Below are 27,727 nucleotides of genomic sequence, written 5' to 3' on the forward strand. Positions count from 1 at the left end.
ATAGTGTTAGGTCGAATGCTGTGAGGTTGAGCATCCCACTGCTACTGTTCTAGATGACTGTTGGGAATATACTAGTAGACAAGGCAGTGGTTTTGGTTGGACAGTTGGAAAGCTTGCTTATGAGAGTGGTTTGGGGGAGTTGGAGCTTGGCCCTTCTGTGGTGATAGGGGATGTTCCTCCATGGTTACTCCCAGATCCTGTTGTCCATCTAACCTTGGTAGAAAAAAATAAAGATTGGTCCGAAGCCACTGATATAGGAAAACTGGTTGACTATTACATTGGTAGAGTTATGCTTTTTTACCACTTTTCACAGATAGATCCAAAGGCCCCAGATGGATCCAAAGGCCCCAGATGGATCCAAAGGCCCCAGATAGATCCAAAGGCCCCAGATGGATCCAAAGGCTCCAGATGGATCCAAAGGCCACAGATGGATACAAAGGCCCCAGATGGATCCAAGGCCCCAGATGGATCCAAAGGCCCCAGATGGATCCAAAGGCCACAGATGGATCCAAAGGCTCCAGATGGATCCAAAGGCCACAGATGGATCCAAAGGCCCCAGATGGATCCAAAGGCCACAGATGGATCCAAAGGCCACAGATAGATCCAAAGGCCCCAGATGGATCCAAGGACCCAGAAAGTGAACGCGCAGGAGCAGGCGTTTACATTCCTGAATTTGATGTGCTGATATGTAGAAGACTAACAGATGAACTGTCGGTATACTCAGTTAAACTGTTGGCCATAGTAGTTGCCCTCCAGTGGGTGGAGGACGTACAACCTGTTAGAATTATAGTTTGCACAGATTCTCTGTCTGGATTAAATAGTTGATCATCTGGTAAATCTGATAGGAGTGACCTTCTGTTGGAGGTTATTAATGTAATTATGGGGAATTGAGAGAATATGTGTATTAGTGAGATTCTGTTGGGTCCCAGCACATTCGGGTGTGGAAGGGAATGAAATTGTAGACCAGTTAGCTAAAAGAGCTTTGAAACAAGATATAATTGATAATGAATGTTCCACTGAGCAGAGGTGAGGACAAATGTAAGATCAGAGCCATTTTGATTGATGTGTGGCAGAAGAGATGGGACTCTGAGCCCAAGGGCCGGCATTTATATGCCTCACAAAGAAAGGTGGATGGACAAAGATTGAAAGGTCAGATTAGGAAGGAAGAGGTGTTGTTTGCTCGATTGCGTTTAGGACATTGTTCATTGAACTCGTCATTACATCTGATTGGCAGCACGTGAGTGGTTTGTGTCTGGAGTGTATGGTCGATGAAACAGTGGAGAAAGTGTTGCTATATTGTTGTAAGTATTATATCATTACAGTATGTTGAAGAGAGGGAAAGTGTAGGATCATTGAGGTTGGACGGGGTTGTATTTTTTTTCTAGGACGGGGGAGGGTCTATTAGTAGGGCTCTTTATTTTTTAATTTTTTAGAAGTACTAAATTAAGTAGGAGTATTTATAATTATTATTATTTTCAAGCAAAGTGTAAGGGAGTTATACTCCAGTCTAGTATGTGGCGCTAAGGTAACATGTATTGGATGCCAACCGCCGTTAAACCTCATCAAAGAAGATGATGAAGAAGAATTGTAAACCGGGATTAATCACACACTCCAGCACAGTAGGTGGTGGCATGCACCGTTAACGTTTGTTTACGGACTGCTGTTATATCGAAGAAGAAGAACTGCACCGGCGCTGTCGTTATTTATTGAAAATAGATAGCTAGCTAATTCTCTCACCAAGCAATATTAACATTTGTCATTTTGTAATCCAAGTTGTTAAAAAAAAACATGACGGAGCCTCAGGCAGCACTGTTACTCAGGAGACAGCTGGCAGGTAATTTATAAAACTGATGGCTAACGTCAACTCATTTAAAACGTTATACTTAGTTATAAACGGTTGATTTTTTTCCGCTGGTCGGGTTGCTATGCTAGCTAACGTTAGCTTAATCCATCTCATTTGGCCCACGTAAAATCTTTGTTTCGGCTTTTACTTTTATCTAACTACTATCGTGTATATGGTGTGAAATGTCACATCTTGGCTTACTTCATTTTGATAGTTGAATATAGCGAGTCAAATAAAATATGTGGTCTTTAAACCCCCTCGTTGTGTCAACGTTAAGCTAAATCATCTCACGTTAGCTAACCAGTGGCAGCGAACTAACGTTACAGTTGGCAGTAATTTAACTAACATCGCAACACTATTTTCTATCTTTCCACCAAGTTTGGGGTAATATTTAGTCGTTCGGTGGCTAGCCATCCACGTGTATGTTTGGGGATAACGTTCACGTTTATATGGTTCAACTTTAGCTAAGCTAACTAGATAGCAAGCTAAACGTAACGTGTGTAATATCCCACCCCTTTGTTTTGAACGTGATGTCGATGTCTAACTCAACGTTATCAGACACACGTCAACTACCAGTCGGTGGTCATTGGACAGCTGGCAGCTTGATTTTTAAATTAAGGGCTGTGCAGGAGTTTTACTGAACCACCCGTTATATATTTATATATATGTGTGTTGATGTTTTTCCCTCCATGCAGAACAAATGGTCTCTTCACAGTAAAGGGCAGCATAATGTCTGGTTAACTAGGCATGGCATAATCCCTGCACGCCATCGATTTCCTGGATTGACGGCAATGCGTAGCTCGCTAGCTACCGCAAATAACCGAGGTGCCTGGTGTACATTCAGAAATGTACCTAGCTAGCCTAATATGGCTGTGCCTGTCAAACTTCAATTACCTATTCAGAGTGATAGATACCATGTTTATATTGTTCCATTTTTTTTATGTTGAAGGGGGATATAGAAATAAATTGTGTACAATAGCCCATGATTTCACCATGCTATTTTATTTCCTTTTTCATACACATTTAAAAGCTAGACAGACATGCATAAACATACTGCTGCTTCTAGCCAAGTACAATTAAACTCCGCGATTTACTTGACTTCAATAAAGTTGAGCGGAGACGTGTGTGTGGACTGTATCTCCGACTACATCGAGTCGCCGAAGGTCGGAATTTAAACCCTTACCGTGTACACCTGTTGAAAATCCGTAGCGGTGTGCCTTAATTTGTTTGCTGTAATCCATATTTTTCATTAAAACGTTCGTAAAATACAACCACCGTCTGTTTCCTCGACAGTGACTCGATGTAGTCTGAGTTACGCTTTATCGTTGTGTTTTACTTGGCTATTGCTGCACCTTGCCAAAGTTTCTCAGTTGAGAACAGCTCAATCTGAAGCCCCATGTGGCTGTGTTCCAGTGGCCTTCGCTGTCCCTAAACATGATCGCCAGGGTTGCTGTTCAAAAGGGATGTACTACTTCATAACGTACACTACCAGTCAAAAGTTAGAACACAACTACTCATTCAAAGGTTTTAGTTTGGACTATTTTCTACATTGTAAAAATAATTATGAAGACATAAAGAAAATGAATTAACACATTGAATCATGTAGTAACCCCCAAAAAGTGTTAAATCAAACTGTATTTTATATTTGACACTTTGTTTGGGTTACTACATGATTCCATATCTGTTATTTCATAGTTTTGATGTCTTCACTATTATTCTACAATGTAGAAAATAGTAAAAAATTAAGATAAACCCTTGAATGAGTAGGTGTTTCCAAACTTTTGACTAGTACTGTATATAAACCCTGGATTGCTGATGCTATTGATTGGCTTTGAAGCCACCAGTTGGCCATATTGGTACGCCTTAGTAGGATAGCAGTCCTCTAGAAATGGAGTTTTACAGTATTTCAATTAAATGTTTCACGGACACAATTGCATATTTTCTATTGTGGTGGGGACAGTAACATTACTACTCTCAAAATAAAATGCTTTAAAGAAAAATGTTTTTTTATATATTTTATTTTTATATTTAGCTCACATATTGTAGTTTTAAAGTATGGTGTCTGTGATAGAATAAACTTTGCAGAAACTAGTGTAGATGTTAATAAATGTATTACTAGAGCTTCAAAAATATATTTTTAAAATTGAGTGCCAAGATGGCTACCCTTTTGGCTTCAATACAGCGCCCCCTATCAGTCCAGGGTTTATACACATCATTGATACTACATCTGTTTTCCTTTGACTCCTCGCTCACCCCCATTAATAGTCATAGTCACTCACCACCATTAACAGCAGTCGTAGTAATAGCCGCTCACCCCCCAGTAACAGCAGTCGTAGTAATAGTCGCTCACCCCCCAGTAACAGCAGTCGTAGTAATAGTCGCTCACCCCCTAGTAACAGCAGTCGTAGTAATAGTTGCTCACCCCCCAGTAACAGCAGTCGTAGTAATAGTCGCTCACCCCCCAGTAACAGCAGTCGTAGTAATAGGGGCTCACCCCCCAGTAACAGCAGTCGTAGTAATAGTCGCTCACCCCCCAGTAACAGCAGTCGTAGTAATAGTCGCTCACCCCCAGTAACAGCAGTCATAGTAATAGTCACTCACCCCCAGTAACAGCAGTCGTAGTAATAGTCGCTCACCCCCAGTAACAGCAGTCGTAGTAATAGTCGCTCACCCCTAGTAACAGCAGTCGTAGTAATAGTCGCTCACCCCCCATTAACAGCAGTCGTAGTAATAGTCGCTCACCCCCTAGTAACAGCAGTCGTAGTAATAGTCGCTCACCCCCCATTAACAGCAGTCGTAGTAATAGCTGCTCACCCCCCAGTAACAGCAGTAGTCACTGTGTACTGCTCTGTGCTTTGAGGTGAAGGTGGAGCTGAGCAAGCCCTGATCAAGTTAGCGTTTATGAATAATTGCTGTATTTAGAATGCTTGACTACTTATTTACACAATAAGAGGTGCATTATGGGAATCATTTTAATATGCCCTCTATAGGTTGACTTCACTGTTGAAGTGGTTGTTTCGTGAGGAAATGAAGTGGTTGAAATCCACATACCAAGTTGATTCTTTTAGGACCAGAGCCCAGGATGTGACAGATGGGTACAGTTGTTTAAATGTGCTGGTGTTTCAGCACAGCAGGAGACTGGCTGCCACGGTAACAGCACATCTAAACCACAGTGAACTTCTGAGTTCAGTTTAAACTGCTACTTAGGAAGCTGTTTATTTGGTATAATGGGCACTTTATAGGGATATCACTTTTTATTAGATTTTTTTTAGGGATAAGGATGATTTGTGGAATGAAATATTTATGTTCACGGAGGAACATTTTCAGTCTGAGAAGGCTGACTTCAGCATTTTCCACAAACTGATTAGTGAGATGGATGTCTCACTTTATTGACTGGATATAGTTCAAAAGTCGAACATCACTGTCAAACATCACCGTAGAACGGCACTGTCAAACATCACCGTAGAACATCACTGTCAAACATCACCGTAGAACGGCACGTCAAACATCACCGTAGAACAGCACTGTAGAACATCACCGTAGAACAGCACCGTAGAACATCACCGTAGAACAGCACTGTCAAACAGCACCGTAGAACATCACCGTAGAACGGCACTGTCAAACATCACCGTAGAACAGCACCGTAGAACAGCACCGTAGAACAGCACTGTCAAACAGCACTGTAGAACAGCACTGTCAAACAGTACCGTAGAACAGCACCGTAGAACGGCACTGTCAAACATCACCGTAGAACGGCACTGTCAAACATCACCGTAGAACAGCACTGTCAAACAGTACCGTAGAACAGCACTGTCAAACAGCACCGTAGAACGGCACTGTCAAACATCACCGTAGAACGGCACTGTCAAACATCACCGTAGAACAGCACCGTAGAACAGCACTGTCAAACAGCACCGTAGAACGGCACTGTCAAACATCACCGTAGAACACCACTGTCAAACATCACCGTAGAACACCACTGTCAAACATCACCGTAGAACAGCACTGTCAAACAGCACCGTAGAACGGCACTGTCAAACATCACCGTAGAACATCACTGTCAAACATCACCGTAGAGACACTACTATATTTTGTGTGTATTTCGGATGGGAAAAAAAACTGTTCAAATGTTTTCTCTTGATTTCCCAGAGCTCAATAAGAACCCAGTGGAGGGATTCTCAGCAGGTTTGATAGACGATAACGACCTCTACAGATGGGAAGTCTTAATCATCGGCCCACCAGACACATGCTAGTAAGTCTGCCAGCCCAGTTCCACTCTGAGTTTGCTGTGTGGATGTGTTGATGAGTCAGCTGGGGAGTATTTGTATGTGGGTATGTATTTTAGTGGTGCGCGGTTCAGCTATCGCGAACAACCCATTTGTTTTCTCTGCTTCAGTCTCGAAGCAAAGACGTTTAGGGACCAGGGAGAAAATGCAGTAGACCTAACTCCCCATAACCATGGGAACTGCGGGTTATGAGTCAACTCGAGCACCACTAATGTATACGTCATGTACAACAGTTGTCTGTCAAAATGTCTTGATCTTACCAACCCCCTGCGATTGGACCATAACGACAGGCATTTCTCTCTGCCTTCATGTTCACAGTGAAGGTGGTGTGTTCAAAGCACACCTCACGTTTCCCAAAGACTACCCTCTCAGGCCACCTAAAATGACATTTATCACAGATATATGGCACCCTAATGGTAAGTATGGGTCAATTGTACTGGGTGTTTTTTTCCCCTTCTCCTCAAAGTGTTAGTACGCTTTGGGGGGGGTCTGTTTTACTGTTTGGGAAATGTCAGCTATCCCTCTGGAGGATCAGTTGTGTTTCTCATTAAAGTAAAGATTTTTATGGAATGCACCAAAATCCTTGTTTACACACACACACACACACACACACACACACACATAAATAAATAGATGTTTACATGAAAGTTTTCAATAGAACACAAGTCTAATATCATGTCTCTTGTCCTGTTTGCAGTTGACAAGAACGGTGACGTATGTATATCTATTTTACACGAGCCTGGTGAGGATAAGTACGGCTATGAGAAGCCTGAGGAGCGCTGGCTGCCCATCCACACAGTGGAAACCATCATGATTAGTGTTATCTCTATGTTGGCGGACCCGAACGGAGACTCGCCTGCCAATGTTGACGCTGCAGTGAGTCTCATTTTCACCCGAGGGGCCAAATCACCGGTTTAAGCTCACACGGATTAGTTCTTTATACATAGACAATCAGTGGATTGTTGTTTGGGACAAAAGGAGTAAATGGGGATTTTGATTCTGTCTCTTTAGTGCACATAATTCTGAATATATTCTGAATGTTGCAGGTTCTCAAACAACAAATTTGTATTTTTGTGGAGAGCAGAACTGTCATCATCTTTGAACTTAAATGTTTTTGCACCTTTGATTCCCCCTGCAGAAAGAGTGGCGGGAAGACCGACATGGGGAATTCAAAAGAAAAGTGGCCCGTTGTGTAAGAAAGAGCCAAGAGACTGCCTTTGAGTGAATTTTATCAAGCTGCATCTAGCTTCACTTTTTCAGGGTAAGAATAGTGGACTTTTGGTCTTTCACAAGTCATGTCTTGTAGTTTTGAAGAGGTCCCGATGCTATTATACTGCATCACTGAGTCACTTATCCAACTGTTCACACTTTGTTCATACCTGTTGCATTTTCTGAAGACACTCTACTGGAAGTGTATTACAGTATATCAATATGTTCTAAGGTTCAAGTTCTTGTCTTCCACAGGTCTCCAATTTGAGAAACAACATGGCACTGTTTTCCTGCACTCTACTACCCGATTGCCAGGCTCGTCTTCATTGCATTTGGCAGAAACCGTCTGGCAACAATAGGCCGCAATAGGCAATAGAACTTAACAGCTGTTGCCACATGCTGACCGAAAACTGCCACACAAGTGCCAACTCAAAAACAACAAAACAGAAGATGAATAAACACATTTTTTTGAAGTCTATGAACTTTTCAGGAAGAGATTGTAAAGATCTGTATATAGCACAGACCTAAAACTGGATAATATATAAACTGTTCCTACCCATCCAGCAAGACTCATAGTACCAAATAAGTAGTGCTTCTGTAGGTAGAATTTGAGCCCTGTGAGTTATTGGAAGTTTTTAGTCCTCTTCCCCATTCAACATCCACTCTAGTGTGTATTAGTGTAGGTATGTTACAGGTTGCTTTGATGGACAGGAAGCCTTGAAGGCAGAATGGTAAGAATGCGATGCTGTTGTAGAATCCCACTATTGGAGAACAGCGGAGTTCGGGTTCTAGAATGACCGGAATATCGGGCCAAAATGGCATTTATGGCAGAGGGTGCACTAGAATAGACACATTCTGTAGCATGCTTGTCATGTTAGGTTCCTTCACCTTTAGCACTTCAGGAAAATTTGCTGTAAGTCACCATTTTAAAATATGAATAAGTTTATAGAGGCAAGTCTTTATTTTTGATTTTTAACACCATTAGGAAGTTCCCCTACCGTGGTGCACATGTACCCCGAATTGATCACATACCTCATTTGTCAAGTTCAGGTGTGTTTCTTTGGAGATGGACATAGCCATTACAAGTCATGCATTCACAAATTGAGCTCGTAGTTAGGTTTTTAATTATACATTTTTCAAAAAGTGCCTCCTATTAAATTGCTTGGCAATTGCACCCTGTATTGAACCAGAGTTAGTTTCAGAGAAGTCAGAGAAATTGTTAACCGCTTAAGTGTTATTTTATAACCCTTCACACCAGTACAATGTATAATCAAACATATTGGTAACCATTTGGTGTAGCAATAACCTTCCCCAGATGTGTGATGTACGGTCTTATATTTGTTTTAACATTCTGATGAGATTTAGGGAAGCTATTTCTCTTAAAGTCACCTTGATGAAACAGGTGAATTTACAACGCTTGATTTCCTTTGTGTGGTGTCGTAGGTAGGATTTGTTGTGCATGCTTTAACATTAGGTTTCCATGCTGGTAGTAGTGTCTGGGTTTTGATTTAAAATGTATGTTTGTGCCATGTTTTATTCCCCCCCCCACAGATCTTCGATTTTCTCCTGGTGTTTGATTTTATTCTGGCTCTGATGGACTTTTGCAGTTTACTTGCCTAATGTACAAAGACAAAATTCTGATGTATATTTTTCATGTTATGAAAATTGTCACCTTGTGTAGTGAGTTCTTCTAAAATATGATTCCCCCTCCAATAATTGTTGGGGTATTTTATTTTAATGAAAATGATGTGTACAATGTTTTGTTATATTACCAGACATCTACTTCTTTGTTACACACATGATCTTACTTCCTAGCATGTTCTCATGTGTATCATGTGGTGTCTGAACCCCTAGGTCAGGGTATCCCAAACTTCAGGTCAGGGTATCCCAAACTTCAGGTCAGGGTATCCCAAACTTGGTCCTTCGAGGACTTGCTTCCGTTCAGCCACAAGAGCATTAATGAAGTTGTGTGCTGATGTTGGGCGATTAGGCCTGCCTCGCATTCAGAAACTCCAATTCATCCCAAATGCGTTCAATGGGGTTGAGGTCAGGACTCCGTGTAGGCCAGTCAAGTTCTTCTACATCAATCTCGACAAACCATTTCTGTATGGACCTCGCTTTGTTGATGGGGGGGCATTGTTATGCTTAAATAGGAAAAGGACCTTCCCCAAACTGTTGCCACAAAGTTGGAAGCACAGCATCGTTTAGAATGTTAAGATTTTCCTTTGCTTGAACTAAGGGGCCAAGCCAAACCATTATTCCTCCTCCACCAAACTTTACAGTTGGCACTATGCATTGGGGTAGGTAGTGTTCCCCTGGCATCTGCCAAACCCAGATTTGTTTGTCGGACTGCCAGATGGTGAAGTGTGATTCGTCATTCCAGAGAACGCGTTTCTACTGTTCCAGAGTCCAATGGTGGCGAGCTTTACACCGCTCCAGCCGACGCTTGGCATTGCACATGGTGATTTTAGGCTTGTGTGTGGCTGCACGGCCATGGAAACCCAATTCATAAAGCTCCATATTAACAGTTCTTGTGCTGACATGGCCTCCAATGTAGTGAGTTTTGTAACTGAGGACAGATGATTTTTATGAGCTTCAGCATTTGGCGGTCCAGTTCTGTGAGCTTGTGTGGTCTACCACTTCGCAACTGAGCCGTTGTTGCTCCTAGACATTTCCACTTCACCATAACAGCACTTACAGTTGACCATGGCGGTGTGCTCAATTTTATACACCTGTCAGCAACAGGTGTGGCTGAAATAGCCGAATCCACTAATTTGAAGGGGTGTTTACATACTTTTGTATACATAGTGTATCATGTAGTTGTCACACAACACATTAAGCTAGATTTAGCAAGTATCCGTGACTCATTGATATTAACAATTGAATACTGTCACTTGGCACAAATGTGGGAATAGTGTGTGTGTTAGTAGTTTCTCATATTAAGAAGAAAGCCAAGTATCACTTTCACACAATGTGAGGTGTTGTGATTGCCACAGACTTATTCCCTTTCCCCACATGAACTGCTGGCCGGGCAGAGATCTCAGAAAAGCAGGTTTCGGGGATCTGTGCTAAGAACAGGCTCCAGTCTAGACAATGCAAGTACCACTTAACCTTATGCCCAGCAAATGTCTCACGCTTTTCAACCAATCACAAATTATTATGAAGATCATTCATAATAACATGTAGGTATAGCTAAACACAAGTACGCAATGCATGCATTCTCATAAATCTGAACAAGTGGAATTGATCTGAAACAATATGCAAGGTAGATGTACGCAGTCAATACAGATTTGGAAACTTCTTAGTGTGTTATTTCACAATGCATATCATATCGCTTTTCAAGGCAACTTTGGAAAGATGCTGGTACACCTGTCGAATAGAGAATTTATTGTCACCGCCTACTTTCAGCTCTGTGATCTCGCGATACCAAACCAAAAAGCCACGGAACCATCATGGCTGAGGGTATGTGACTGATTTGTTGAACATTTTTTTTACGCCCTTTCTTTCTAAGACTCGAATTAAATGCATTATTTTAATGGCTACACTGTATTTGATTTAATTGGGATTTGCAATGTTATAAAAACATAAACGACTGTCTTCCCTTCGTCTTGTACAGTTAGTTGCTAATTTTCACTTGCAACTCACTAGCTCGTCGGGTGGTATGTTGTTGGGTTGGGCGGAGAAGGCAACTAAACGTTGGCTAGTTTAGCAGGCTAGCCACTTAATTCGCCGGGTGGTTGGACTCAATGAACGGGATTGGTAACTAAAGAAAGCAGAATTTACTAACGCAGAATGCATAAGGAAGGTGATTATTCCACGCGACCATTTGATATTAGCAAACGTTATTATTTTTGTAACTTAGCAAATCGACCCTAGGACGGGTTCATTTTTATGATGAGCGTTACAATGTACCGTTAGTTAGCCATCTTTGGCTACAGTACCATGCTAGATAGTTAAATTAAGCATTGTAACCAAATGCAAAATTGCTGTTGTGTCATTGAGCACGTATTTTTCTTGTAACTAGCGAAAATGTTTGAGTATTTGACGAGTGTGATATATCAATTTGTCTTCAGTCAAGATGACTTGGTTAATTTGCTTGCTTTGACAGCACTGTCAGTGCCTCGATCATGTGTTGTTTAGTTGTGACTACAGACAGTTTAAACATGTTTACATTCAGTTGTGTGTGGTTGCAGCCTCATCGAAGAGTGAATGTAGAGTAGGCCTACAGTACTAGCTTGCTAATTACTCGGTATAAATTATAATGATATACCAGTTGGTGTGTGTGCTGCCTTTTAACTGTTGCATGCATTGATTTCGTTTAGTATTTCCCTTTTTTCCCCCCAAGTCAGTCAATCATTTCTCACTAGCTAGATTGCGTAAGCTTGTCACTCTTCCATTGTGGTCCCAAGTGCTGTGGACACTTAGAGAAAGTTATATTTTTTTATTGGTCCTATAAAGTTTATTTTAAAGATGTCTAAAAGTGCTGGGTTGAAGGTAAGATGCTTATAACATGCACAACATTGGCAATCATATCCTCCCTTTTCAAAATGAATGGAACGTTATGAATGAAGTGTGACAATAAGTTGCACTGTGGTAATATATGTGACCCTGAAACTGTTTTTCGTTAAACAGCTCAGCCTATCTTGCTGTTGCAGCAGTGATCCTTTCCTGTGGCCGTTGATCAGGTGGTACTGGCAGCCGTCCCTTCCCCATGACAATAGCCCAATGACTGTATATGAAGCTATAGCCAGTCAGCTAGTTAACCCTCTGACCCGTGGGAGGGCAAAGTTATGTGCTGCCTCAGCATTCAGTCTTCACTCAAATGTAAGCATAAATGGGAAGGAAATGGAAGTGGGAAGTTATGTGCACTCCTGGGTTGAGTGGGCTCTGACACGTAATACGCTTTAAAGAGAAACATCCCTAGCTTATATCTAGGCAGGAACCTGCCTTGAGAAATACTAGGCATCATTGAAACAATACAACTCTCATTTGGGTTACTATAGTAAGAGAAAATTAGACGGGTTAGTTTTACTGTTTGGTTGTACAACGTCTATTCTGGTTAATTTCCTAATCTGGACAAACAACACAAAGCATTGTGAGCCAGAATGTGCTTAATGCAATCCTAATCCAGCATAAGGCTCTCTACTCGCTTCCCTGTTCTCGTCACCTCCTCCATTTGCCTCTCTACCTCTCAACTCACTCTGTCTCTTCCCTCTCTCTGTGTGACAGAGGAGGTGGCCAAGCTGCAGAAGCACCTAGCCCTGCTGAGGCAGGAGTATGTGAAGATGCAGCAGAAGCTGGCTGACACAGAGAGGCGATGTGCCGTGCTGGCTGCTCAAACCTCTGGCCAGGGCTCCACCAACACCTTCGGGACCGGGGCAGGAGACACCTTCATCAGCCGTCTGCTTGACATCGTGGCCCAGCTCTACCAGCAGGACCAGTACAGGTGAGGGGAGAGGTGTGATATAATGTATGCAGCAACATGTGCTGTTGCTATGGTTACAGTCAGAAAGAGGACCAGCTGGGTTTTTTTTTCTTAATGTGGAAAAGCCAAGAATAGGAAAAATTGCACTTGATGTGATATTCATTGTTTTATTAATTGATGTCATATTCATTGTTCAATGACACCCAATTATCAATTATTTCCGGTGGTTATACCAAGGTCTTATATTCTACGATTCACAGCTTTCTACAGAAATCCTGGGAAAATATATGCAACACCTAGTTACTGTAGTTATGGACATGGGCTATATTCTTTCTCACTTATGTTGTGACTGTTGCCATGTTTGTAGTGATCTGAAGGTGACGGTTGGAGAGATGACACTCAACGCTCACAAGTTTGTCCTGGCTGCTCGCAGTGATGCCTGGAGCCTGGCCAACCTGGCCTCCACCTCAGAACTGGACCTGTCTGGTGAGTTGAGCATCCTCCCTGCTGTCACACTACCGAATGTACCCCAAGAAAATAGACGAGTCCACTGTTTTTTGGAAAATGCTCTACAAACTGTCTTCCAACAAATGCATTAAAAGCAGTTTATTGATAGTGTAGCTACAGTTAAGTAAAGTTACATTTCATTACACTCTGGGTCGTTAACACTGTCTTTTCGACCATGCTGGGTGTTCCAGATGCCAAACCGGAGGTTGCCATGGCAATGTTGCGCTGGGCCTACACAGACAACCTGGAGCTCAGCGAGGACGATGCCTTCCTCATCGACCTGATGAAGCTGGCCAACCGCTTCCAGCTGCAGCTGCTTCGAGAGAGGTAGGCAGGGGCTGCCTGACACACACGCTGTCCGTGTTTGAGAGAATCAGTTCTGCTCAGTCGCTGATGACCTTGCCTCATAGATGACTACTCGTTACGGTTTGTAGATTAGTTGGTGACTGCACTGTTACCGACTGTCATCTAAAACTCACAGTCCCTCTATGCTCTTTGTGTTTTCCTATCTTCTAGGCTATGAATGCATTGTACAATATCTCCCATTGACGTCAATGTCCTCAAATATTGCTTTTTGTTCTCTTGGAAAAGGTGCGAGAAAGGGGTGATGTCATCGGTGAACGTGAGAAACTGTATCCGGTTCTACCAGACGGCCGAGGAGCTGGATGCCACAACCCTCATGAACTACTGTGGAGAGATCATCGCCAGCCACTGGGTGAGTCTCCGCTGTCCACCTGACCGTCCAACTGACTGTTCACTGTTCCACTGACTGTTATTAGCTATCTAGCTAATACATGTACTGAGTAAGAACAAACGTAGCTAGCTAATAAAGCCTGATAATACCAGTGTTGGTGTAGACCTAAATCAGCATGTTGTTTGTGCACCAGTATCTAACAAATCAAAGAAGAATATGTTAGCTACATGAATGAAGTAGCTAAGAGAACATGCAAAAGCTTATAGAGTCCCCTAGGAATCACTTATCAACACTTTAGTTCCTACCCTGTCACATTAACTCGTCCCTGGCATTTTAATTCGTTGTCATCTCAAACACTGTATTCAAAGTGCCCACTATTATATTCTAACTATATTATTAGAATAGTCATTCTATTTCCATGATTCCAACAGTTTTGCTCGAATTCGCAAGTCAAATCACAATTGCAACATTTGGTTAAAAATAAGTCCTAGATTATTTGCCTATCGTGCAGCCCATGTGGCAGTGTGGAAATTATCTCAATTGAGCATTGTTGTAAAAATACTTTAAAGTACTACTGAAGTTTTTTTGTTGTTGGTATCTGTACTTTACTAGTTTTTTTTTTACAACTTATACTTTTACTTCACTGCATTCTTAAAGAAAATACAGTACTTTTTACTCCATACATTTTCCCTGACACCTAAAAGTACTCGTTACATTTTGAATGCTTAGCAGGACAGGGAAATGGTCCAATTCACACACTTGTCAAGAGAACATCCCTGGTCTGCCTCTGATCTGGAGGACTCACTAAACGCACACGCTTTGTTTGTAAATGATGTCTGAGTGTTGGAGTGTGACCCTGGCTATAGGTAAATGATGTCTGAGTGTTGGAGTGTGACCCTGGCTATAGGTAAATGATGTCTGAGTGTTGGCGTGTGACCCTGGCTATAGGTAAATGATGTCTGAGTGTTGGAGTGTGACCCTGGCTATCTGTAAATGATGTCTGAGTGTTGGAGTGTGCCCCTGGCTATCCGTAAATAAAAATAACATGTTGCTGTCTGGTTTGCTTAATATAAGGAATTTGATATTATTTATACTTTTGATACTTAAGTATATTTGATCAATTACATTTACTTTTGATACTTAAGTATATTAAAAACCAAATACTTGTAGGCTGTTACTCAAGTAGTATTTTACTGGGTAACTTTTATTTGAGTAATTTTCTATTAACGATTCTTTACTTTTACTCAAGTATGACAATTGGTTACTTTTTCCACCACTGCAATTGGGTGCAGGAAATGATAAAAGTGCTGAAATTAGTTTTTGTTGAAGGTGAATTGTTTTATACTGTTCAATCAGAATGGAGAGACTCATTGAAACCACTTAGAATGTGTGTTGCCACCCTAGGATCACTCACTACCCATAAAGCACCCTGGGATCGATCACTCACTACCCATAAAGCACCCTGGGATCACTCACTACCCATAAAGCACCCTGGGATCACTCACTACCCATAAAGCACCCTGGGATCACTCACTACCCATAAAGCACCCTGGGATCACTCACTACCCATAAAGCACCCTGGGATCACTCACTACTCCTAAAGCACCCTGGGATCGCTCGCTACTCCTAAAGCACCCTAGGAATGCTCACTACTCCTAAAGCACCCTGGGATCACTCACTACCCATAAAGCATCCTAGGATCACTCACTACCCATAAAGCATCCTAGGATCACTCACTACCCATAAAGCACCCTGGGATCACTACCCATAAAGCATCCTAGGATCACTCACTACCCATAAAGCACCCTGGGATCACTCACTACCCATAAAGCATCCTAGGATCACTCACTACTCATACAGCACCCTGGGATCACTACCCATAAAGCATCCTAGGATCACTCACTACCCATAAAGCACCCTGGGATCACTCACTACCCATAAAGCATCCTAGGATCACTCACTACTCATACAGCACCCTGGGATCACTACCCATAAAGCATCCTAGGATCACTCACTACCCATAAAGCACCCTGGGATCACTCACTACCCATAAAGCATCCTAGGATCACTCACTACCCATAAAGCACCCTGGGATCACTCACTACCCATAAAGCACCCTGGGATCACTCACTACCCATAAAGCACCCTGGGATCACTCACTACCCATAAAGCACCCTGGGATCACTCACTACCCATAAAGCACCCTGGGATCACTCACTACTCATAAAGCACCTTGGGATCACTACCCATAAAGCATCCTAGGATCACTCACTACCCATAAAGCACCCTGGGATCACTCACTACCCATAAAGCATCATAGGATCACTCACTACCCATAAAGCGTCCTATGATCACTCGCTACCCATAAAGCATCCTAGGATCACTCACTACCCATAAAGCATCCTAGGATCACTCACTACCCATAAAGCACCCTAGGATCACTCACTACCCATAAAGCACCCTAGGATCACTCACTACCCATAAAGCACCCTAGGATCACTCACTACCCATAAAGCAAATGTAGAGCTTTTATTATTAAAAAACTAAAAATCCTGTCAAATACCATCCATTTTTTAAATATTAAATACTGTCCCAACTGTAGACAGGATTATACTGTCTCCTTAACTGTCCTTTACCTCGTCTAAAGATAAAATTATTTTATAATGCCTTCAATGGAAATAATTGCATTCAATAATCTATCAGTTGTTCCCAGCAGCTGAATCTCTGGAAGGTATCACTACGTTCCCCATGGAAACAAGTCCTCTGTTCTGTATCCATTTGTCCAGTCTCTGGGGGTAATACACCTTGTCTTTTAGTCCTGAGCCCAGACTGGAGTTATCTCTATTTTCTCTCGCCCTGCTGTGTCAAGAAAACCCTTCGTTTTATAACCTCGTAAATCCCTTCGCTCGTCTTCCGGAGCCCCGTGATTCTCAAGGTTACGTTTATGACCAGGACTCAGGAAATGTCTGGTCATCCTCAGCCACCTGACTGACCGACCGACCGACTGCTTTTCGTGCTGCTCCTCAATCTGTTGTGTCATTCTACCTTTACTACTCTGGTAGTTTGATTAGAGGTTTGGAGAGAGCAACACCAAGCCCCTCCTTCTGTGCTGTGTGCCCTGTGCACCTTCCCACACCAACACCAAGCCCCTCCTTCTGTGCTGTGTGCCCTGTGCACCTTCCCACACCAACACCAAGCCCCTCCTTCTGTGCTGTGTGCCCTGTGCATATTCCCACACCAAGCCCCTCCTTCTGTGCTGTGTTCCCTGTGCATATTCCCACACCAACACCAAGCCCCTCCTTCTGTGCTGTGTGCCCTGTGCATATTCCCACACCAACACCAAGCCCCTCCTTCTGTGCTGTGACACCAAGCCCCTCCTTGTGCTGTGTGCCCTGTGCACCTTCCCACACCAAGCCCCTCCTTCTGTGCTGTGTGCCCTGTGCATATTCCCACACCAACACCAAGCCCCTCCTTCTGTGCTGTGTGCCCTGTGCATATTCCCACACCAACACCAAGCCCCTCCTTCTGTGCTGTGTGCCCTGTGCATATTCCCACACCAACACCAAGCCCCTCCTTCTGTGCTGTGTGCCCTGTGCATATTCCCACACCAAGACCAAGCCCCTCCTTGTGCTGTGTGCCCTGTGCACCTTCCCACACCAAGCCCCTCCTTCTGTGCTGTGTGCCCTGTGCATATTCCCACACCAAGCCCCTCCTTCCGTGCTGTGTGCCCTGTGCATATTCCCACAACACCAAGCCCCTCCTTCTGTGCTGTGTGCCCTGTGCATATTCCCACACCAAGACCCTCCCATGCTGTGTTCCCTGTGCACATTCCCACAACACCAAGCCCCTCCCCCTGCCGTTCACAACAACAAAGACAAAATATAATCTCTTCCTCTCTGACAATAAGCAGTTTCAACTCGCTATTTGCTCTTGAGGTTTGGTCCATCATAATCACTCATGTGCGCCGAAACACATTGAGATGTTATTTTACTAAAGTTGAGTAGTACTTTGTAACAATAGTCTTTTTTTTTTTTATGTCTCAATTCCCAAAATGTACAACAGAGCCGACCCTACTTAAACGGCGGTATTAGTGAACCCGATTGTGAATATTTACGCTCTGTTTCTGTTGCGCACGGCATTGAGGTACCACGTCGACAGAGATGGCCGCCTCGCTTCGCGTTCCTAGGAAACTATGCAGTTTTTTTTTACGTGTTATTTCTTACATTAGTACCCCAGGTCATCTTAGGTTTCATTACATACAGTCGAAAAGAACTACTGAATATAAGAGCAGAGTCAACTCACCATCAGTACGACCAAGAATATGACTTTCGCGAAGCGGATCCTGTGTTCTGCCTTTCACCCAGGACAACGGAATGGATCCCAGCCGGCGACCCAAAAAAACGACTTCGTAAAAGAGGGAAACGTAGCGGTCTTCTGGTCAGACTCTGGAGACGGGCTCATCGTGCACCACTCCCCAGTATACTTCTCGCCAATGTCCAGTCTCTTGACAACAAGGTTAATGAAATCCGAGCAAGGGTAGCATTCCAGAAGGACATCAGAGACTGTAACGTTCTTTGCTTCACGGAAACATGGCTCACTGGAGAGACGCTATCGGAGTCGGTGCAGCCAGCTGGTTTCTCCACGCATCGCGCCGACAGAAACAAACATCTTTCTGCTAAGAAGAGGGGCGGGGGCGTATGCCTTACGGCTAACGAGACGTGGTGTGGTCACAAAAGCATACAGGAACTCAAGTCCTTCTGTTCACCTGATTTAGAATTCCTCACAATCAAATGTCGACCGCATTATCTACCAAGGGAATTCTCTTCGATTATAATCACAGCCGTATATATTCACCCCCAAGCAGACACATCGATGGCTCTGAACAAACTTTATTTGACTCCTTGAAAACTGGAATCCATACATCCTGAGGCTGCATTCATTGTAGCTGGGGATTTTAACAAGGCTAATCTGAAAACAAGACTCCCTAAATTGTATCAGCATATCGATTGCGCAACCAGGGCTGGCTAAACCTTGGATCACTGCTATTCTAACTTCCGCGACGCATATAAGGCCCTGCCCCGCCCTCCTTTCGGAAAAGCTGACCACGACTCCATTTTGTTGATCCCTGCCTACAGACAGAAACTAAAACAAGAAGCTCCCACGTTGAGGTCTGACCAACGCTGGTCCGACCAATCTGATTCCACACTCCAAGACTGCTTCCATCACGTGGTCTGGGATATGTTTCGTATTGCGTCAAACAACAACATTGACGAATACGCTGATTCGGTGTGCGAGTTCATTAGAACGTGCGTTGAATATGTCGTTCCCATAGCAACGATTAAAACATTCCCAAACTGAAAGCGCGAACCACTGCTTTTAATCAGAGCAAGGTTACCGGTAACATGACCGAATACAAACAGTGTAGCTATTCCCTCCGCAAGGCAATCAAATAAGCTAAGCGTCAGTATAGAGACAAAGTAGAATCTCAATTCAACGGCTCAGACACAAGAGGTATGTGGCAGGGTCTACAGTCAATCACGGATTACAAAAAGAAAACCAGCCCCATCACGGACCAGGATGTCTTGCTCCCAGGCAAACTAAATAACTTTTTTGCCCGCTTTGAGGACAATACAGTGCCACTGACACGGCCCGCAACCAAAACATGCGGCCTCTCCTTCACTGCAGCCAAGGTGAGTAAAACAATTAAACGTGTCAACCCTCGCAAGGCTGCAGGCCCAGACGGCATCCCCAGCCGCGCCCTCAGAGCATGCACAGACCAGCTGGCTGGTGTGTTTACGGACATATTCAATCAATCCCTATCCCAGTCTGCTGTTCCCACATGCTTCAAGAGGGCCACCATTGTTCCTGTTCCCAAGAAAGCTAAGGTAACTGAGCTAAACGACTACCGCCCCGTAGCACTCACTTCCGTCATCATGAAGAGCTTTGAGAGACTAGTCAAGGACCATATCACCTCCACCCTACCTGACACTGTAGACCCACTCCAATTTGCTTACCGCCCAAATAGCTCCACAGACGATGCAATCTCAACCACACTGCACACTGCCCTAACCCATCTGGACAAGAGGAATACCTATGTGAGAATGCAGTTCATCGACTACAGCTCGGCATTTAACACCATAGTACCCTCCAAGCTCGTCATCAAGCTCGAGACCCTGCAAACAGTTGCAGAGGAGGGTGTATTCATAACAGTTCTAGTTTGTTAGCTAGAAAATAGAGAATTATAAAGATTAGCTGGCTACTTACTAGCAGGTGGGCTTGAGAGATTGTTTATGAGACCTGTGTATATTCTCTTATTCCTGCTACAGGAAGTTAGTCATTATTAGTGAATGTTCATTGTTCATGGTTCTGGATACATTTGTATTAAAAAACTGCATTTTCACCAACAAAAAAAAGCATGTTAAAATATTTTGATAAAATTATTAGTGGGTCTTAGTGTTTCTAGGCTTATATTTAACGTCTGTATAACTTTACAAGCCCTGAAATAATTTTATTATTATTATAATTGCATTATTATTATTATAATTTTATTATTATTATTATAATTACATTATTCCTGACTGTTTGAAATACAGTGTATTGACTTTTTTAATTGTTCAACAAAGCGTATTTAGAGAACCTTTTATTTAAAAAAAAAAAAAAGAGATATATTAAGTGTGTGTGTGTGTATGTATATGTGTGTATATATATGTATATGTGTGTATATATCTTGTGAATCGCCTATAAATTTGAAAAATCGAGATATGGAGTTTAGTCCATTTCGTCCAGCCCCAAAGGAAAATATAAAGAAATTAAGTATTGGAAACAAAACCCACATCTAGCTGTCGTAATGTAACACCATAGACGTACTAGATGGGACAAGACCCCCCCCCCCTTAAGACCACCTTTTAATGGGAATGTCTGTTCTAGAAACTCTATTTCTATAACCTAGATGACAGAGCATTAAAACATTTTTTTAAAAAAACAATCTTTCTCTCGACAGGATGACCTGAGGAAAGAGGACTTCAGCACTATGAGTGCTCCGCTGCTCTACAAGATGATTAAGTCTAAAACGGAGTTCCCTCTTCACAAAGCCATCAAGGTTGAGAGGGAAGACGTGGTCTTCCTCTACCTCATTGAGATGGACTCGCAGGTGAGCGACCACTTACACACGTTTGCCTCGGAGGCAACCCTAAGTATGTTCAGTGTAACAGGTTTCACTGAAGACCAATATCCTGTTATGTCATCTGGAGCAGGGCCTGAATTTGTTGCTGATTGACAGATCAGTGTTGAGAAGCTAACTAGATGTCTTTCTATCTACACTGAACAAAAAATATTACATGAAACAATTTCAAAGATTTGACTGAGTCACAGTTCATATAAGGAAATCAGTTAATTGAAATAAAGGTATTAGTCCCTAATCTGTGGATTTCACATGACTGGGAATACAGATATTCGTCTGTTGGTCAAAGATATCTTAAACAAAACCAAAAAGTAGGGGCGTGGTTCAGAAAACCAGTCAGTATCTGGTGTGACCACCATCTGCCTCATGCAGCTCATGCAGCTTTTCGCGTCACATCTCCTTCACATTGAGTTGATCAGGCTGTTGATTGTGGCCTGTGGAATGTTGTACCACTCCTCTTCAATGGCTGTGTAAAGTTGCTGGATATTGGCAGGAACTGGAACACGCTGTTTTTCGCGTCAATCCAGAGCATTCCAAACCAGCTCAATGGGTAACCTGTCTGGTGAGTATGCAGGACATGGAAGAACTGGGACATTTTCAGCTTCCAGGGATTGTTTACAGATCCTTGCGACATGGGGCTGTGCATTATCATGAGGTGATGGCAGCGAATGAATGGCACGACAATGGGCCTCATGATCTTGTCACGGTTTCTCTGTGCATTCAAAGTGCCATTGTCAGGTCAAGACCCTGGTGAGGACGACGAGCAATAATATGAGCTTCCCTGAGACGGTTTCTGACAGTTTATGCAGAATATCTTTGGTTGTTCGAACCAACAGTTTCTTCATCTGTCCGAGTGGCTGTTTGCATACAATCCCGCAGGTGAAGAAGCCGGATGTGGCGGTCCTGGGCTGGCGTGGTTACACGTGGTCTGCGGTAGTGACGCCGATTTGGACGTACTGCCAAATTCTCTAAAACGATGCTGAAGGCGGCTTATTGTAGAGAGATGAACATTAAATTCTCTGGCAACAGTTCTGGTTGACATTGCTACAGTCAGCATGCCAATTGCACACACCCTCAACTTGAGACATCTGTGACATTGTGTTGTGTGACAAAACTGCACATTTTAGAGTGGCCTTTTATTGTCCTCGGCACAAGGTGCACCTGTGTAATGATCATGCTGTTTAATCAGCTTCTTGATTTGTCACACCTGTCAGATGGATTGATTATATTGGCAAAGGAGAAATGCTCACTAACAGGGATGTAAACAAATTTGTGCTCAAAATTTGAGCGAAATAAGGTTTTTGTGCCTGTGGAACATTTCTGGGATCTTTTATTTCAGCTCATGAAACGTGGAACCAACACTTTACATGTTGCGTTGATATTTTTGTTCAGTGTAGAGTAGAATACATGTTCTTCTGTTCTCCACATCCCTAGTTGCCTGGGAAGCTGAATGAACTGGACAACAATGGGGACTTGGCCATGGACCTGGCTCTGTCTGGTAAACTGGAGAGTATCGCCACAACGCTGGTCAACAACAAGGCAGATGTGGACATGGTGGACCAGAGTGGTTGGAGCCTTCTGCACAAAGCCATCCAAAGAGGTAGGGGGCCGCACATTCCCTACAGTATGTCATGTACTACACTGCTCAAAAAAATAAAGGGAACACTTAAACAACACAATGTAACTCCAAGTCAATCACACTTCTTTGAAATCAAACTGTCCACTTAGGAAGCAACACTGATTGACAATACATTTCACATGCTGTTGTGTAAATGGAATAGACAACACGTGGAAATTATAGGCAATTAGCAAGACACCCCCAATAAAGGAGTGGTTCTGCAGGTGGTGACCACAGACCACTTCTCAGTTCCGATGCTACCAGGCTGATGTTGTGGTCACTTTGGAATGCTGGCGGTGCTTTCACTCTAGTGGTAGCATGAGACTGAGTTTACAACCCACACAAGTGGCTCAGGTAGTGCAGCTCATCCAGGATGGCACATCAATGCGAGCTGTGGCAAGAAGGTTTGCTGTGTCTGTCAGCGTAGTGTCCAGAGCATGGAGGCACTACCAGGAGACAGGCTAGTACATCAGAAGACGTGGAGGAGGCTGTAGGAGGGCAACAACCCAGCAGCAGGACCGCTACCTCCGCCTTTGTGCAAGGAGGAGCAGGAGGAGCACTGCCAGAGCCCTGCAAAATGACCTCCAGCAGGCCACAAATGTGCATGTGTCTGCTCAAACGGTCAGAAACAGACTCCATGAGGGTGGTATGAGGGCCTGACGTCCACAGGTGTGGGTTGTGCTTACAGCCCAACACCGTGCAGGACGTTTGGCATTTGCCAGAGAACACCAAGATTGGCAAATTCGCCACTGGCGCCCTGTGCTCTTCACAGATGAAAGCAGGTTCACACTGAGCACATGTGACAGAGTCTGGAGACGCCGTGGAGAACGTTCTGCTGCCTGCAACATCCTCCAGCATGACCGGTTTGGCAGTGGGTCAGTCATGGTGTGGGGTGGCATTTCTTTGGGGGGCCGCACAGCCCTTCATGTGCTCGCCAGAGGTAGCCTGACTGCCATTAGGTACCGAGATGAGATCCTCAGACCCCTTGTGAGACCATATGCTGGTGCGGTTGGCCCTGGGTTCCTCCTAATGCAAGACAATTCTAGACCTCATGTGGCTCGAGTGTTCCTGCAAGAGGAAGGCATTGATGCTATGGACTGGCCCACCCGTTCCCCAGACCTGAATCCAATTGAGCACATCTGGGACATTTTATTTTTTTTAATTTTTTTTACCTTTATTTAACTAGGCAAGTCAGTTAAGAACAAATTCTTATTTTCAATGACGGCCTAGGAACAGTGGGTTAACTGCGTGTTCAGGGACAGAACGACAGATTTGTACCTTGTCAGCTCGGGGGTTTGAACTTGCAACCTTCCGGTTACTAGTCCAACACTCTAACCACTAGGCTACGCTGCCGCCCCGAGACGTCATGTCTCGCTCCATCCACCAACGCCATGTTGCACCACAGACTGTCCAGGAGTTGGCGGATGCTTTAGTCCAGGTCTGGGAAGAGAGCCCTCAGGAGACCATTTAAAAAAAAAAACCTTTATTTAACCAGGCAAGTCAGTTAAGAACACATTCTTATTTTCAATGACTGCCTGGGAACAGTGGGTTGACTGCCTGTTCAGGGACAGAACGACAGATTTGTACCTTGTCAGCTCGGGGGTTTGAACTTGCAACCTTCCAGTTACTAGTCCAACGCTCTAACCACGAGGCTACCCTGCCGCCTCATCAGGAGCATGCCCAGGCGTTGTAGGGAGGTCATACAGGCACGTGGAGGCCACACACACTACTGAGCCTCATTTTGACTTGTTTTAAGGACATTACATCAAAGTTGGATCAGCCTGTAGTGTGGTTTTCCACTTTAATTTTGAGTGTGACTCCAAATCCAGACCTCCATGGGTTGATACATTTGATTTCCATTGATAATTTGTGTGTGATTTTGTTGTCAGCACATTCAACTATGTAAAGAAAAAAGTATTTAATAACAATATTTCATTCATTCAGATCTAGGATGTGTTATTTTAGTGTTCCCTTTATTTTTTTGAGCAGTGTATATTGCTTCACGCTCAACGCTGGGCTAAAGACAATAACACAACCCTCCCTATCAACGCTGGGCTAGAGACAATAACACAACCCTCCCTATCAACGCTGGGCTAGAGACAATAACACAACCCTCCCTATCAACGCTGGGCTAGAGACAATAACACAACCCTCCCTATCAACGCTGGGCTAGAGACAATAACACAACCCTCTCTATCAACGCTGGGCTAGAGACAATAACACAACCCTCTCTATCAACGCTGGGCTAGAGACAATAACACAACCCTCCCTATCAACGCTGGGCTAGAGACAATAACACAACCCTCCCTATCAACGCTGGGCTAGAGACAATAACACAACCCTCCCTATCAACGCTGGGCTAGAGACAATAACACAACCCTCCCTATCAACGCTCAACGCTGGGCTAGAGACAATAAAACAACCCTCCCTATCAACGCTGGGCTAGAGACAATAACACAGCCCTCCCTATCAACGCTGGGCTAGAGACAATAACACAACCCTCCCTATCAACGCTGGGCTAGAGACAATAACACAACCCTCCCTATCAACGCTGGGCTAGAGACAATAACACAACCCTCCCTATCAACGCTGGGCTAGAGACAATAAAACAGCCCTCCCTATCAACGCTGGGCTAGAGACAATAACACAACCCTCCCTATCAACGCTGGGCTAGAGACAATAACACAACCCTCCCTATCAACGCTGGGCTAGAGACAATAACACAACCCTCCCTATCAACGCTGGGCTAGAGACAATAACACAACCCTCCCTATCAACGCTGGGCTAGAGACAATAACACAACCCTCCCTATCAACGCTGGGCTAGAGACAATAACACAACCCTCCCTATCAACGCTGGGCTAGAGACAATAAAACAGCCCTCCCTATCAACGCTGGGCTAGAGACAATAACACAGCCCTCCCTATCAACGCTGGGCTAGAGACAATAACACAACCCTCCCTATCAACGCTGGGCTAGAGACAATAAAACAGCCCTCCCTATCAACGCTGGGCTAGAGACAATAACACAACCCTCCCTATCAACGCTGGGCTAGAGACTATAACACAACCCTCCCTATCAACGCTGGGCTAGAGACAATAACACAACCCTCCCTATCAACGCTGGGCTAGAGACTATAACACAACCCTCCCTATCAACGCTGGGCTAGAGACCATAACACAACCCTCCCTATCAACGCTGGGCTAGAGACCATAACACAACCCTCCCTATCAACGCTGGGCTAGAGACAATAACACAACCCTCTCTATCAACGCTGGGCTAGAGACAATAACACAACCCTCTCTATCAACGCTGGGCTAGAGACAATAACACAACCCTCCCTATCAACGCTGGGCTAGAGACAATAACACAACTCTCCTTATCAACGCTGTGCTAGAGATAAAGCGTGTTGAGTGCTGAGGTTAAGGCACGCCCCAGTGTGTGTTCTGATTCTCCACACCTGTGCACTACAGCACCTGCGCCACAGGTGGCTGGTGGAACCTTTTAATTGTGGAGGACGGGCTCATAGTAGTGGCTGGAGTGGAATAGTATTAAACACATGGTTTCCATTCACTTCATTCCAGTCTTAATTATGAGCCTTCCTTCCCTCACCAGCCTCCTGTGACCTTTACATAACCAGTCGTTGAATGGAGATGTAGATCATGTTTCCCCTTCCACTCATCCCTTCTCTCCCGCCGCCCCCCCCTCAACTCATCCCTTCTCTCCCACCCCCCTCCACTCATCCCTTCTCTCCCGCCGCCCCCCTCCACTCATCCCTTCTCTCCCGCCGCCCCCTCCACTCATCCCTTCTCTCCCGCCCCCCTCCACTCATCCCTTCTCTCCCGCCGCCCCCCTCCACTCATCCCTTCTCTCCCCCGCCCCCCTCCACTCATCCCTTCTCTCCCGCCCCCCCTCCACTCATCCCTTCTCTCCCGCCGCCCCCCTCCACTCATCCCTTCTCTCCCCCGCCCCCCTCCACTCATCCCTTCTCTCCCGCCGCCCCCCACTCATCCCTTCTCTTCCGCCGCCCCCCTCCACTCATCCCTTCTCGCCCGCCGCCCCCCTCCACTCATCCCTTCTCTTCCGCCCCCTCCACTCATCCCTTCTCTCCCCCGCCCCCCTCCACTCATCCCTTCTCCCCCCCACAGGTGACGAGTTTGCCTCCACTTTCCTGATCCGCCACTCGGCCCAGGTGAACGCGGCCACGGTCGGCGCGGTGGAGACCCCCCTGCACCTGGTGTGTTCCTTCAGTCCCAGGAAGCACTCTGGGGATGTGATGAGTGGCATGGCCCACATCGCTGAGGTTCTGCTCAAGACAGGGGCCAACCCCAACATGCAGAACAGCAAAGGAAGGTGGGTGGGGATCCTGTTTCAATGACCTCATCTGGTGTGATGTATAACAAAAGTCTATTAAAATGTTTTTGATTTGTTCTTTAACTTGAAATCGGCCTCTAATCTATATTTCGTTCCACGGGGGTTAAAGCTCTCTTCCGTTATATGGATTATTTGATTTGATTTCCGATATTGAAAAGAGGACTGGAGTTGTATTAAACTGTGAGTTTGACCGTGTACAAAATAAATCCTCTTTCCTTAAAAGCATGATGGTCAGGACTTCTGACACGAAAGGAGAGGTTAACTTGGCCCCAGACAAATGGATCTGAGATCGACTAAAGTTTCAGTCGTGGCATTTAGTCTGCTTTGGCCCCTGCTGAATGTTTTGATCTGTTTGTGTGTGAGTTACCTGAGGTTTTTCTTCTTCTAATTGTCCCAATACTGTAGCGCTATACATTGATCGTTTTTGTTTCCCCAGAACTCCTTTGCATGAAGCGGTGGTGTCGGGGAACGAGCCTGTGTTCAACCAGCTCCTACAGTGCAAACAGTGAGTTAAAACGGTTGGAGTGTTGGACTAGTAACCGAAAGGTTGCAAGTTCGAATCCCCGGGCTGACGAGGTACAAATCTGTCGTT

General features: G+C 44.4%; 3 protein-coding genes across 5 annotated transcripts in view; 2 read left to right on the top strand and 1 right to left on the bottom strand.

Moving 5' to 3' along the window:
- spns3 (SPNS lysolipid transporter 3, sphingosine-1-phosphate (putative)) overlaps window positions 1-3,119 on the bottom strand; it is a 39,738-nt gene extending 36,619 nt beyond the window's left edge. The window contains exon 1 of one of the 2 annotated variants that reach the window (XM_029648290.2): window positions 3,027-3,119. The gene's annotated coding sequence lies outside the window, so the exon portion shown is untranslated. The remainder of the gene's footprint in view (window positions 1-3,026) is intronic. The other variant, XM_029648288.2, reaches the window with a different exon arrangement.
- On the top strand, window positions 1,575-9,098 carry LOC115119476 (ubiquitin-conjugating enzyme E2 G1-like). Its single transcript, XM_029648293.2, has 6 exons — window positions 1,575-1,834; window positions 5,993-6,095; window positions 6,448-6,545; window positions 6,827-7,005; window positions 7,268-7,390; window positions 7,594-9,098. Exons 1-5 carry the CDS (start codon window positions 1,789-1,791, stop codon window positions 7,352-7,354), a joined length of 513 nt encoding a protein of 170 aa, XP_029504153.1. The 5' UTR covers window positions 1,575-1,788; the 3' UTR covers window positions 7,355-7,390; window positions 7,594-9,098.
- A 105-nt stretch (window positions 9,099-9,203) lies between these two features.
- The window catches only part of LOC115119473 (rabankyrin-5-like), a 40,168-nt gene continuing 21,644 nt past the window's right edge, over window positions 9,204-27,727 (top strand). The window contains exons 1-9 of one of the 2 annotated variants that reach the window (XM_029648285.2): window positions 9,204-10,800; window positions 12,568-12,784; window positions 13,131-13,249; window positions 13,462-13,597; window positions 13,862-13,985; window positions 20,965-21,114; window positions 22,579-22,744; window positions 26,910-27,114; window positions 27,572-27,640. In XM_029648285.2, the coding sequence (XP_029504145.1) occupies window positions 10,791-10,800; window positions 12,568-12,784; window positions 13,131-13,249; window positions 13,462-13,597; window positions 13,862-13,985; window positions 20,965-21,114; window positions 22,579-22,744; window positions 26,910-27,114; window positions 27,572-27,640 (1,196 nt within the window). In that variant the 5' untranslated portion in view covers window positions 9,204-10,790. Of the gene's footprint in view, window positions 10,801-10,822; window positions 11,144-12,567; window positions 12,785-13,130; window positions 13,250-13,461; window positions 13,598-13,861; window positions 13,986-20,964; window positions 21,115-22,578; window positions 22,745-26,909; window positions 27,115-27,571; window positions 27,641-27,727 lie in introns of those variants that run through there. The other variant, XM_029648283.2, reaches the window with a different exon arrangement.

This window comes from Oncorhynchus nerka, linkage group LG10 (genome assembly GCF_034236695.1).
Source record: "Oncorhynchus nerka isolate Pitt River linkage group LG10, Oner_Uvic_2.0, whole genome shotgun sequence".
Taxonomy (NCBI): Eukaryota; Metazoa; Chordata; class Actinopteri; order Salmoniformes; family Salmonidae; genus Oncorhynchus; species Oncorhynchus nerka.

Bases quoted from the DNA above. Each gene is read 5' to 3' on its own strand.
- LOC115119476 (XM_029648293.2), top strand. From the start codon at position 1,789: ATGACGGAGCCTCAGGCAGCACTGTTACTCAGGAGACAGCTGGCAG. The intron at 1,835-5,992 runs GTAATTTATAAA...TTGATTTCCCAG, and splicing joins ACTCAGGAGACAGCTGGCAG to AGCTCAATAAGAACCCAGTG. The intron at 6,546-6,826 runs GTAAGTATGGGT...TCCTGTTTGCAG, and splicing joins AGATATATGGCACCCTAATG to TTGACAAGAACGGTGACGTA.